The 13,913-nt window shown below is 42.6% G+C and overlaps 1 protein-coding gene across 2 annotated transcripts in view; it reads right to left on the bottom strand.

The window, feature by feature from the left end:
* PEX7 (peroxisomal biogenesis factor 7) overlaps window positions 1-13,051 on the bottom strand; it is a 79,386-nt gene extending 66,335 nt beyond the window's left edge. For both annotated transcript variants that reach the window (XM_032770059.2, XM_032770066.2), the window contains exons 1-3: window positions 12,847-13,051; window positions 6,616-6,673; window positions 5,156-5,306 (exon numbers count right to left, since the gene is read on the bottom strand). In XM_032770059.2, coding sequence (XP_032625950.1) covers window positions 5,156-5,306; window positions 6,616-6,673; window positions 12,847-12,982 — 345 coding nt within the window. In that variant the 5' untranslated portion in view covers window positions 12,983-13,051. The remainder of the gene's footprint in view (window positions 1-5,155; window positions 5,307-6,615; window positions 6,674-12,846) is intronic.
* Between the last annotated feature and the right edge of the window lie 862 nt (window positions 13,052-13,913).

The following is a 13,913-nucleotide window of genomic DNA, read 5'->3' as shown; positions in this document are numbered from 1 at the left end:
ATGGAAAAGAGGAGGCAGCAGGGAGGGGCAAATAAAACAGACCTATTGGGACAGCACTGATACTTTAATTCTCCATTTTGTGAATAAATACCATACACTAGAGTCATATATAGATAGGTTCCTATCTCCACATTTCTCGTCATCATATTTTATACAGAATATTTCTCAAGTGATGAGATCTGCAGATAGCCCACTACAAGGATACCATTCAAAGCCCAAGTCACCTCTTCCTTAGCTAAATAAGGATACCCCTTTCCACATCTGATAGCTGAATCTCATAATATTCCACTTTAACCTATAGTGAGGCGCTGGTATGTGATATTAGCTAAGTTTCATACCAGAAAGAGACAAACATATCTAAAGTTTATATCCAGGTTTCTGGAGGATAGGTCCATCAATGGCTATTAGCTAGGATGGTCAGGGATGCAACCCCACACTCTGGGTGTCCCTAAACCTCAAACTGCCAGAAGCTGGGACTGGACAACAAGGGATGGATCATTTGATAATTGTCCAGTTTTGTTCATTCCCTCTGAAGCATCCAGCACCATTAGAAGACAAGATATTGGGCTAGATGGATCATTAGTCTGACCCAGAATGTCTGTTCTTATGTAAAACTACATCCCTAGTCAGCAAAAAGTTGAAATTTCTTTGCGTTTAGTACCACAACTAATTCCCTTTCACTTTCATTATACACCCACCCACAATATACATATCCAGTTCCTCAATCACACTTGCATGCATAGGTGCCGATTCTGTGGGTGCTCCAATACCCACCCACAGCCTCCCCGATCAGCTCCTCCTCCTCCCCCTCCCCTCAGTGCTTCCCACCCGCCAGCAGGCCCTGCTGATCAGCGCCTTCCCCTCCCTCCCAGCGCCTCCCGCCTGCCGCAATCAGCTGTTCCACAGTGCGCAGGAGGCATTGGGGGGAGGAGGCCGGAATGGGGCAGGAAGAAGTGGGGTGGGGGCAGGGCCTGGGCCGGGTGTGAAACACACACCCCCCGGCACATAGAATCATAGAACTGGAAGGAACTTCGAGAGGTCATCTAGTCCAGTTCCCTGCACTCGTGGCAGGACTAATTATCTAGACCATTCCTGACAGGTGTTTGTCTAACCTGCTCTTAAAAATCTCCAGTGATGGACATTAGAAAGTCGGGACCTCTGCTCACACGCACAATCATAACTCCATCCTCAGATTACTTAAAGTAGAAAATATATGAGTAGTATATATTTAATCTTGGTGTTAAAAGTGCTGCATCCGATGAAGTGGGTATTCACTCATGCTCCAAAACGTCTGTTAGTCTACAAGGTGCCACAGGATTCTTTGTTGGTGTTAAAGTTGTTCATTTATTAATGCATAACTGGATATGAGTATTGTAGGTGGCTGTATGCTCAAAGTGAAAGGGAGCTCAGTGTCAAGCTAGGAATCTGAGTGTATTTGAATGGTAAAGCCCATGCACAGCAGTTGGTGTGGATGATAATGTTGCTTAACTGGAGATTTCCTCAATTTTTAGAAATTGTGCTGAAAGGTAACACACTTAGTCAATTACTTTTTATATAGAGATGGACATACATCAACAGTCTGGATTTCCCAGAGGCAAGACAAAGGAGTTCCATGCTTTAATCCATGGTAATGCCATTCAAATCATTATTTAAACCTGTATTACTTAAGAGACTTGACACATTGCTCCCTCTTGCAGCTTTTTCAGCCTGACCCTGCCACTGCAACAAATATTGCCGTTACCCAGGGAGTCATTCCAAGCTGATAGTTTGAAATATCGCCTTGTCTCCTGCTCTGACCCTCTCTTCTCTACTTCAGTTTATGTTGGACATACTCTATCACACTTAAAACATACATCAACAGCAAATGGACACTGGTATTTCCTGGATGTAAAAACATGTCAGCTCTCCTTGCTGTGAAGTGAAATGCAACACTGCTACTGGCTGCTGAATACTGTCCATCATTCATGTCAGTCACATCTTAAACTTGATCTGCAAGCTGATCAACAGCAGTCGGTTCCAGATGTTTCTAAAGTGGCATACAGTACAATTATAAAAAAATCTGCCCATAGTGGAAAATTTCTTCCTAATCCTGGCCACTGATGACTAGTTTATGCTCTTTACACACACTATATAGGAAAATTACAATGATCAATACTATTCTTGGTGAAGACAGCTGCAATGAAATGGGCTGTAACCCCTGACAGATAGTTTTTAAGAAATCACTGGTCAGCAAAACCCACTTAAAGTCAATGATGATTTGAACACCATATTGCTTCAGATCTGCAAGAAAATAATTCCTCATCTTTATGAGAACTAACAGGCAATCATTCATAGGAGTTTCAGCCTTGCAAACAGAGGTGAACCACACAAGCTAATGATTTCTGCACCTCAGAAAAATTCCCCCCAGTACAGCTACATCGGGTATAAATTTTTATAAATATATACCAATTTATGTTACTAAATATGAAACAAATTCTGATACTGTAGTATTTTATTTTTAAGAAAATTCAACTATCAGAAGCATAGCTGTGTTAATCTGTATCCACAAAAATACCGAGGAGTTCAGTGGTACCTTAAAGACTAACAGATTTATTTGGGTATAAGCTTTCGTGGGTAAAAAACGCACTTCTTCAGATGCATGGAGCCATATAGGAGGCATTGGGGGGAGGAGCATGCATGCATCTGAAGAAGTAGGTTTTTTACCCACCAAAGTCTATGCCCAAATAAATCTGTTAGTCTTTAAGAACATTCAATTCAGTCTTAATTTTGTCAGTAGATGTAATGTAAGGTTAGTCAGACCAATATGAAGATCCAGGCTAGTCACAATTTTTCCATTTAAACAGTGGCCATGAACTCTTGTGCATTTGGGCCTGTTGTATTAATTCAGATGGACTATGTGGACCCAAAGAATTAAAGGTGTAACATAACCCAGTCACTGTCCAACACTGAACTGTTTTAAACAAGGTTTGGAGTTTCACATGCAAAGACCTCAGCCTGCTTAATCCCATGGCAAACATCATTAAAAATCCTTTTAACCTTTTATCAGAGACACAGAAAAGAAAGAAAAAGCTAAAGCATTTGAAATGAAACGTATTAAATAAGGCTTTCATTTTAACAACATCCCTTGTTCCCTTTACTTTATCTGGAGAGAGGTTTTGCAAAGGAATACAACCCTTGATTGGCAGGATTTTAGATGGTATCAAAGATGGTAATAACTATTTTTGGGGAAAAGAGAAGAAGTTACTTGAGATGGCTGGAGCTGTTAAAGTCTGATCCCGTTTCACAAGATGACAAAACACACATACACAAAGGGGAGAGAAAAGAATAGTAAAGACAGGAAAAATGCAGCTTTTGCCTCTGATATTTTCACTTGCAACCTCATTACTGGAAAAAACACAGGTACAGCACATGGTCTTCTCAGCCACTTTAAGACCTGGCAAACCTGAACAAGCGTTGGGCTGCTTAGGTAATTGCTTTAAGTTGCCTCTTTCTGGTCACAGGCTTACAGCAGTGTTGCAAAATATGCTGTCCTGGCTGGCTAAGCAAGAGTGTTATTAGAGAGAAATAAAAAAGCAGAGAGATAGGAAAGAGAAGAAATAAGGTAAGGAAGGAAAAAGGACACAAACTCTCACATCTCAAGTGGTGTTTGGGATTCAGCTGGAGCCAGTAGAGGTAGCACTGTCATCTGGGTGCCTCTCTTGGCCCAGTATTGTCAGGCCACCTTTCGGGATGAGAATAAAGGTTTGGGGTCCCAGGAAACAGTGGAGTGGCTGCCATGATGGTGAAGCTTGCCCACTCCTCATCTCTCATCTTTCAGTCAGGCAGCACTGCAGTCCATTAGCAGCCCCTGCCCCCAAAGTCCCTTTTTCAGGAATCCAAAAGGGAATGATGGTGGAATAGCCCATCCCTTCATTATTTTGTCTATCAATGAGGCCTAATTTCCAATACAGCAATTTTGGTTCACTGATTTCCAGTTCCACACTTCCCCTGTTTACCAAGCATGATCTTAACACAATCCTTGAGTTATATCAGCAGGCCTTTTGTTAGACTGAATTAGTGCACTATGTCCTGCTTTTGCACTTTTCCCCCCCATCAACATTTTTTATAGGTCTCATGAATTTTCAGTCACTTATGAAGATGAGCTTGCAATTAGGGTACATTTATAGGCCCAGTTAACACAACAGGACCCATTCTGGGTCACCTCTTTTGAAAAAGGTCCCTTAGAAAGACTTTCAGTTATCTGCCTCTCCCACCCAAAGTACATTATATCACTTTGAACAGGTTCCCCTTAGCAGCCTAGCACTCCTTTCTGCAGGCTGAGTTCACAGTGTTACGTAATTTTTCCTTCCCATGTGCCTCTACTTCAGGGTTGTGACATGCCAAAAATACAGAGGTTACAGTTATTCCACCTATTCCCCATTTTGAGAACCAAATAATTAAAAGAGTAACAGACAGCCTACAAACACAATGAGGTAAAATACTGTTGAAGGAGATATTTCAGTTTTAATGGTTTGTAAAAACAGGAATAATTTATATCACTGAGAGTGAATAAGGAGAGAGGGAGAAAGCTTCCAACTTTAAATAGATGCTACTTCCTCCTCCTTTACAACCTTGAGATGTGTATACACACAAACAAATTCAGGTTAGGCATGTTATATTAACAGATTTAGGATTCCTTTTTATGCTTAAAGGACACAAATAACTATTCTGAGACTAGGGCCTCATAGATATTTGAAGGATCTTGCCTCTTCCCACTCCGACTATAAAGAGAGTCCTGAGGATCTGCATAAAGTCTCACTTTACACCTTTCATGGTATCACTGCTGCAGACATCATCCTTCTAGTAGAGACTTGGCCTGTTCAATGCCGCATTCTACTGAATGAGTACCCCAACCTAATCTTGGAGGAATCAAGAATAAAGTCTTTGAAATATTTCTAACAAATATTAATTTTATGTGACCAAATGCCATCTATTATAAACACAATATGTAATTTGCCTCATGTTCAACAGTCTTGAACTGAAGGTGTAAATTCATGCTATAGCCCCAAGCAAAGAAAAAACACTTTCTAGTAGTGATTCTGCAAGTGAGCCCTTTAATAATCCAAGTAGTAAAAAAAAAGTAGGCCATTAACATTTTGAAGTTTGCCTCTTTTACCTCCTGAGTGTGCTCTTTATAGACTTGCAGTGGACCTGTGGGGTCAGCAGTGTCCCAGATCTGCAGAGATCCATCCCCACTAGAAGTCACCAGCACGTGTTCATTGTTCTCACTCCACGTCACATCGAACAGGCCATCATTCCAGTCAAAACTAAACCAAGGCAATCAAGATATTCATCTATGAGAAATGACTGTATAGCTGGTTGGGGTATATTCAAAGATTAATCAACACGTTCTTTAATTTACCATATTCTGAAAATATTATTTGTATGTTTGACTTTCCAAAGAATCTTTTTAGAAGAAATTCTGATACCTTGAAAGTTTTTAAAAATTTATGTTACAACAGGTCAGCACAAGAGAGCCAAAGACCATCACCTTGTATATAGAGAGTGAGGTTTGATTTCCATCCTAACCTTCCTGAGCAAATGGGAGTGCTACAGATGTATTGCCAACTTGGATATATCATAGAGCTATTATTTATCACTAACAGAGATAACAAAATATCCAGGTCAATCTCTACTTCTATTGCACTAAAGGAAGGGCATGCCACTCATTGATCTATAGTGACCACTCTGATTGACAACAAATCATCATTAAGGGATTAGAAGAGTCCCATCCAGTCCTTTTTATCCATAACGATGCTGATCATAATTCAGTCTCCCCAGGGTGGGAGTAGTAAACATGGAGCAATCCTCCAAGGTTTAAAAAAGAAACATAGGGCCTCCCACTATAAGAAATAAGGGGATAGAAAGTACTTTCATTACTGAATCAGTAATATTCACTTATTACTATAATACTATACCCAGCAGTAGCAGTACAATATTTAACTGCTATAAGTAGCCTGCTATCTAATTACCAACTGAAACAATATCTGTCCGTATCTAAGAGTAAGGTAATTTATTATATTTCTATTTAAACTCTCATCTCAGATAAGTCCAAACGGTCAGCTTTATGTTTCAAGTTGTCTCAACACTTCTCTTACAATCAGAGCACCACAAGTTTTTAGGTGGGGCATTCTTGAGCTGTGAGAGAAGACAGCCCAAATAAAACTACCAGAGGTATTACCATTCCCCAGAAAAGATCAATAGGGAAATACCTACAAAGTTTAGTTTCCACAGTTTCCCGCGTCATTCAAACCCATTCAGTGAAAAGTTTTGGGTCCAAGCAGCAATGCAAGGGCAGCAAGATTCAACATGCAACAATAAGCTAGGCCAGAGACACTGCTTTTAACTTGCACCACTCTGCTGCTCCTAAATGGCTTACTTTAAGGATGGTGTCAACTTAAAAAATATCATTTAATATTTTAAGCCAGATAATATTACCAGATCTTTGTACCTAAGTAATGGAGGTGAACACTGAATATATCATACAGCCATTATTTATTACTAATAGAAATACCAAAATATCCACTAAAGGTTCTATAACAAATACTTCCCATTAAAAACGTATAAAGTTGTTACCTCCTGAAAAGACAAATCCCAGCTTCATTTTGTTCCAGCACTGCCAAAGTTCCACAACCTGAAAAATCAAGAACAGCACAGTGCAACAGAGCCAATTTTTTTAATCCACTGGAAACTATGATGCACTGTGATGGTTTATACTACAGTGCAAAAATGGAAGGCACCTGAATCTATAAGAGGGACCCAGGCAATTGGCTGTCCTTATAAATAGCTTCTTTGGCTCTATTTATGGCCTTCTGCTCCTTCATGTGTGTGAGTTTTCAATACTTCTAACAGCAAAACGGGGAAAAGGGACAACTCACTGCAAGCATTTTTCTACTTTCTTTTGAATAACCTTATGTTGCAAACACACATCAGTATGGGATTATATAGATCCTTTTATAATATACTAGGGATAATACTACAGAAAAATGTGATAAGAATTAAGCTTATTATGGGTGAACTAAGAAAAGTAGGGTATTTGATTCTAAGGAAATGGAATTCAGATAAAACACTTCTATATGACAGGGATACTATCGAAGTGGAAAAAAAAGTATCACATTTCTATCTGAATATTTTTAAACATGCTGCTCTTACAGAAAGCTGTAAGGCTACAATCTTGTAATAAGCACAGCACAGGGATCCAACAGAGCTCCCCATGGGTGCTAGAATGTGCCCGTGAAGGCAGTTGCTAAGAGTACTTATAATTTTTTCATCCAATTTATTTTGTATATTTTACTATTTAATTCGAGTCACACTCACTCTTGCCTCTGTATAGTCAGTTTTCTTCTGTTTGAGAGGGTCTTTCCGAAGAGAGGGAGAAAATATTTTGTAAATATAGGACAGTCTGGTTGGGAAGGAGACTCAGGGAAAAATTGTCAGGGAGTCTGGGGCAGATGTAGAATCTGCAACTCACTGTCTCATTAAAAAGTAGCAATATAAATGGCCTTTGTATGAAACAGAAGCAAAAAATGGAAGAAATCAGTAAATGTTTTGGGCTACGTTGACAGTATGTAAGCAACTTATGAATTCAATAATATGTTTGGATAGAACAAAAACTTCTTAACAGGACAGACTTTGAAGATATAAAAATATATGAGCTATTATGGTTTACAATAAGACCACCTAACACTCACTCTGCATATAATTTTTCCCTTTATTGTATGTGTTATAAACAATAAAACAAAGATAAGTAAACAACTGTGCTGTATTCATAAATTGGAGGCTTACATTAGGAAAAAAAAAAAAGGAATAAAAAGTCTGGAGAATAGAGAGGTATTGCACTTACAGGCCAAAAACGTATTTTGAATACCATGAATTGCATACTGTGAAGATTAACCATTATGGGTGGGATCCACAAAGGTACTTAAGTCTCAAGGTATGTCTTCACTACCTGCCTGACTGGTGGACAGCAATCGATCCAGCGGGGGTTGATTTATTGTGTCTAGTCTAGATGCAGTAAATCAATCCCCAAGCTCTCTCCTGTCAACTCCTATACACCAGCTCGGCGAGAGACGCAGGCAGAGTCAATGGGGGAGTGGCAGCAGTTGACTCACCGCGGTGAAGACACCACGGGAAGTCGATCTAAATACGTCGACTTCAGCTACATTATTCACGTAGCTGAAGTTGAGTAACTTAGAGCAATCCCTCCGTGTAAACCAAGCCTCAAGTTTAAGGTGCCTAAGTCCCAGTTTTGGTTCCATGGCAGTGCACAAAACTCCCAGTGTGCCCTGTAGGTTCCTAAACTAACTTGACTCCTATGTTTTCAAGGTAAAAAAGTTCCCATGTGCCTAAGTTTCTGCCTCTGAACACATGCATTACTGCCTCTCTCTAGGCATCTGGACACTTATCATCTGCCTAAGCTTCACAGTGAACCACAAACTGAGGGAAGACATGCTTTCTGCCATCTGTATCATGTATGGGGCCTGATCCAACAGATGGCCTCTGAGCACACCTAAAAGATTGCAGCCCATTCAAAATCTGGCTGGAAGGAGGTGGTGATATTGCTGGTGCTCACCTTATAACTAGGGCCCTATCAAATTCAAGGTCCATTTTTGTCAATTTCAGTCATAGGATTTAAAAAAATTTTAATTTCATGATTTCAGCCATTTAAATCTGAAATTTCAGGGCATTGTAATGGTAGGGTTCCTGACCCAATAAGGAGTTGTGCAGGTGGGGGAGTCATAAGGTTATTGTGTGTGGGGGGGTGGTACTGCTACCCTTACTTCTGTGCTGCTGCTGTTGGCGGCGCTGCCTTCAGAGCTGGGCAGCTGGAGAGCGGTGGCTACTGTCTGTGAGCCCAGCTCTGAAGGCAGAGCCACTGCCAGAAACCGCACAGAAGTAACCATGGCCTGGTATGGTATGGTATGGCCATCTTCACTTCTGCGCTGTTGCCTGCAGAGCTGGGCCCTCAGTCAGCAGCCACCATGCTCCAGCCACCAGCTCTGAAGGCAACAGAGCAGAAGTAAGGGTGGGATGAGATGGTACTGACACTCTTATTTCTGTACTGCTGCTGGCAGGGTGCTGCCTTCAGAGCTGAGCGCCTGGCCAACAGTCGCCGCTCTCTGGTCACCCAGCTCTGAAAGCACCACAAAAGTAAGAATAGCTATACAGTGACACCCCCGCTCCCGCAATTCCCTTTTGGGTCAGGACTCCCCCATTTGAGAAATGCTGGTCTCCCCCATGAAATGGATATAGTATAGGGTAAAAGCACACAAAAGAGCAGATTTCAGTCCCTGATGCATTTTTAATGGCCGTGAATTTGGTAGGGCCCTAGCTATAATTCTTAACTCAGTGGTTAAAGCCCTCACCTGGGTTGTGAGACACCCAAGTTAAAGATCTGAATAGTGGTCTCTGACCACTCAGAAGGGCGTTTTAACCACTGAGCTATGGGATATTCTGATATGACATATGAGTAGTTTTATGTACATAAGTACACCTATTGAACTCAGTTGAGCTATTTGTATGAGTCAGGTCACTCACATGCAAAAATAGCTGCTGGCATTACATTTTGGGTTTTCCAAGCTTTACTTTGGTTAGTGATTAAATTACATTCCAAATTGTTCATCTGCCTTGAGAATTCTATTGTTACTGTTTACAGGTAGATCCTAAAAATGATAACTTGCAGTGTCTAATATATATAACTACAGTTACCTTGTAGATAGTTTCTATACATCGTTTTTCTGTACAGTAAATAAAGAAAAACAAGTGCCACTTAAAATAATTAGAAATAAAAAGCTGATTGTTTTTTCATTAATCTGGACCATAACCTCAATATTTCCTGTTGAAGCTGTTCCACTATGGATAAATAAAGGAAGAATTATTGAAAGCAATGGGACTGGACCCCGGGCGTCTCACCTCCCAGGTGGGTGCCCTAATCACCAGGCTAAGAAGTCATTCACACTCTCTCCCCCTGTAGCCCAAAGACTCACTCACTCACTCACGCCCGTCACCAACAGAGCCCAAAGACTATTTAATGATTTACCCACAGTTAGGGTGACCAGACAGCAAGTGTGAAAAACTGGGACCTGGGTAAGGGGTTATAGGAGCTTATATAGGAGAAAGCCCCAAATATCAAGACTGTCACTATAAAATCAGGACATCTGGTCACCCTACCCACAGTGGAACAGCTTCAACAAGAGACATTGAGGGAGCCCACAGCTCAGCAATCAAAGCACTGTTATGAACGGAGCAACGCAGACGACAAACTCATTTTACAAAGAGTGCCTAAGTTGCCTGACTCCATGTGGCAGGCTCCTGTTGATAGATTACAAGCAGAATTAGGCACCTATCACCATAAGCGGAGTGGGACGTAGCACACACACCTCTCCTTGGCATCTTCCATTAGCTATCTTAGGCACTTCCCTGCCTAGCATGCCGATTTTGTGGATCACATTCTTAGGAGTGTCTCTCTCACCGTTCACTCTATAGGAAGCCTAGGTATCTAATTCTGCTTTGCAGATCACAGTGGTGTTCCTATGATTTTCTAGGTGCCTAAAAGTTAGGTGCCATAATGCTAAGTGTTACAATACCTAAGGCCCACCATGGAGCCATACACGCAAAATGATTGCCTAAGATCTGTTCTTCAATCAGCCAGCTAAGGCCCAGTTTTCAAAGTAGATACACACTGTACAAATAAGTACTTAAACATCTAAATGCCTAGTTATCAACATAATGCCCAGTTTGCATGTACAAATGCAGACATGTGAATGTGCAAGAAGGCTTCTGTCACCTTTTTTGACATCAACTAAAAAAAAAAATCTTACACAAGGCTGACATCAATGCCTCCCCTTTACTACTTTAATGAGTTATTTTCTATTCAAAAGCAGTTCCTTCGGTTTGCTAAACACTAGTTGCCACAACATACTTTATAATAAATATTTTTTTCTGAGTTTTGTGCATGTTATAGCAAGCAGTAATGGGCCACCTATCTCCATCCATCAATGCAGTGTTTATACTTATTTCCAGTGGTTCATGTTGTTATGCCTGGTTAAACGGAAAAGATTTGCTTTGCTTTTCTCTTAAGCAGACCATTTCTCTCCTAGAAGAGAAATTTAAGTCCAGCAAGGAAATTTAGAATGAAAGAATTAAAGACCAGATCACCAAGTCACCCAGCAACTGAAATTAGACCAACCTATTACAGACCATGTGAGACTAAACTATTATAGAGATGGTCTTCCCTTCACTGCTATGCCGTAGTTATATCTCAGTGGCTTCAGCTAATAGTCTTATTTTTTTTCTGCAAGCAAAGTAGTCCCAGTTATGCTACTTCCATTTAAGTAAAACGGCAAAACATCAAATGACTTCAAGATATTAAGACTGGGCCCATCAGTCCCAAACCTGAGAAGGAATACCTGCATAACTACCCCATGCATAAGTAGGCCCAGTTATGTGACTAAACGTACGTGTTTCCTTAAGCATTTGCAGGATTGTGGCTTAGGCTGGCTTATTGTAGATACAGCACATTCCTTCTGTATCTAATTGATGTTATGGGCTAGGTTAATGAAAACAGCATTTTATTTTTATTATATTTTAACAGTGATGTTTATTTTTCTGTACTGTATTTTCTGTACAGGAAAACACTACATGTTTTATTACACTATTTATGAAGTACTCATTTTTATTAGACATTGCAAGTTATCATTTATTTGTATGATCTTCTGCCCATAAACACCATGAAATTCTTAAGCAAACAGTTCAGAATATAATTTAACCAATAAACAAAGTTTGAAAAGCCAAAAAAGGTAATGCCAGCAGATACTTGTACAAGTCCTGTCACAGCAAGACCAAGTACCATCCCTGACAGACTTTCAAAGTTAATGACTTTCAATAACCTAATGTCATATTAGCAGAATGTGTTTGCTTGCAATACACAAGTTTAAAGATGACAGTATCCCTTTAACTAGAATTAGAAAACTTCCAAATCAGTAGCAGCCTACATTTTATATGTATTTATAAAATATTTGTAGTCTATGTAACCATAGACTTCTGCATCCTCCAAACACAGCAAAACTGAAGTGAGAATGTGGTGACTCTTCAGCTCAGCACCTTACAGGTCAAAAGATCCTAGTGCATATTTCATATGCTAGCTAGCATGAGCAGTCTCTCATCTTCCCCCCTTTCTCTCCCCACTGGGGCAAGAGAGAAAAAAAAACAAAGCGCACTAAGAATTGACTGGTCTAATCAGTAGCTGCACTCCAGAGGCAGCTGCAGCAACAATGCAGTCTTTGGAAGCAGCACCGAGGAGGGGGAAAGAAACGTTTAAGATTCCTCGGGAGTCAAAGTTGCCAAAGGACTCAAAGCAAGGGGCGGAGATAAACATCACTGCACAGTACCACAGGCCCCAATCATACTTATGCGCATGGAAGTGATCCAGATGTAGGTATGTTTGCAAAGCTCAACCCAGCCCATGCAAGGTATAACGCGGATCGCAAACTGTAGGGGACGCAGAGCAGGGAGCGTTACAGAAGGAAGGGGCTGGGAGCGGGGAGGAAGAGACAGTCTAACGCCCCAGAGCTCGGCGGGGACTGACATTGCCCCCGACCCAGCTCAGACATCAGGGTCCCGCGGGGCTACAGCGGGTGTCCCTGCAGGCTCAGGGGGATGGGGCGCAAGGGCTCCTGGCCGCGGGGGGGAGAGAGCCGGGGCTGCAGCCCCGCCCGCAATAAGCGAGGGCGGAGAGCCCGCGAGGAGGAGGTTGCGGACAAGTCCCCAGGGAGGGTAACACGGGGGGAAGCGCGGCCCCGCCCTCACCGGCGATGCCGTAGTACTGGGCGGCGGCGCAGGCCAGGCGCCCGGGCAGGTAGGGCGAGAACTCCACCGCGTAGCCGTGTCGCCCCGGCAGCCGGAAGGCCTGGGAGCGCCGAGCGCCCCCGTCGGCCCCGCTCATGGCCGCGGAGCCGGGTGGCCCGGCTGGGAGAAGCAAGTCCCCCTCACGCTAGCCCCGCCGCGCGCGCGCGCGCACACACAGACACGTGGGGCCGCTCTGGAAGCGCCCGGCCCAGCGAAGGGGCGGGACTGAGGGCGCGGCGCCGCCATCTTTGGTTTGGGCAAGACGCTGCCTTGCTCCAGGAGGGGCCGCAGAGGGGCTGTTGTCAGGGGCAACAGGCAGGGCTGAGCCCCTCCCCCAGTCCTCTCTGGGCCTCTGGCGAGGGCTTGACATCACGTCCCCGGCTTTATCACCTGTCCCATGTTTTGCTCTTGCGCCTTGTCTAGGTCTAGGGTTGCCAAATCTTCAGGATTGTCCTGGACTCTCCAGGAATTAAAGGCTGGGATGGTTTAGTTGGGGATTGGTCCTGCTTTGAGCAGGGGGTTGGACTAGATGACCTCCTGAGGTGCCTTCCAACCCTAATATTCTATGATTAATCTTTAATTAAAGATTATGTAATTGATGAAACCTGCAGGAATATGTCCAACCAAACTTGGCAACCTTACCATCATCCTCCACCTTCACCCACCCTGGCCGCCTTCCTCATGTACAACAGGCTTGCTCCCCACCTGCGAGAAGGTCAAGGAAAGTGTAGTCCCCTTACTGAATGAGAGAGGCAACCTAGTGACAGAGGATATGGAAAAAGCTAATGTACGCAATGCTTTTTTTGCATCTGTCTTCACGAACAAGGTCAGCTCCCAGACAACTGCACTAGGCAGCACAGCATGGGCAGGAGGTGACCAGCCCTCTATGAAGAGAGAAGTGGTTTAGGACTATTTAGAAAAACTGGCACACACAAGTCCATGGAGCCGGATGTGCTGCATCCGAGGGTGCTAAAGTAGTTGGCGGATGTGACTGCAGGGCCACTGGCCATTAGCTTTCAAAACTCATG

The sequence above is a fragment of the Chelonoidis abingdonii genome, chromosome 3 (genome assembly GCF_003597395.2).
Source record: "Chelonoidis abingdonii isolate Lonesome George chromosome 3, CheloAbing_2.0, whole genome shotgun sequence".
NCBI lineage: Eukaryota > Metazoa > Chordata > Testudines > Testudinidae > Chelonoidis > Chelonoidis abingdonii.
The sequence above is the reverse complement of the archived record's forward strand: the minus strand, read 5'-3'. Positions and strand labels throughout refer to the sequence as shown.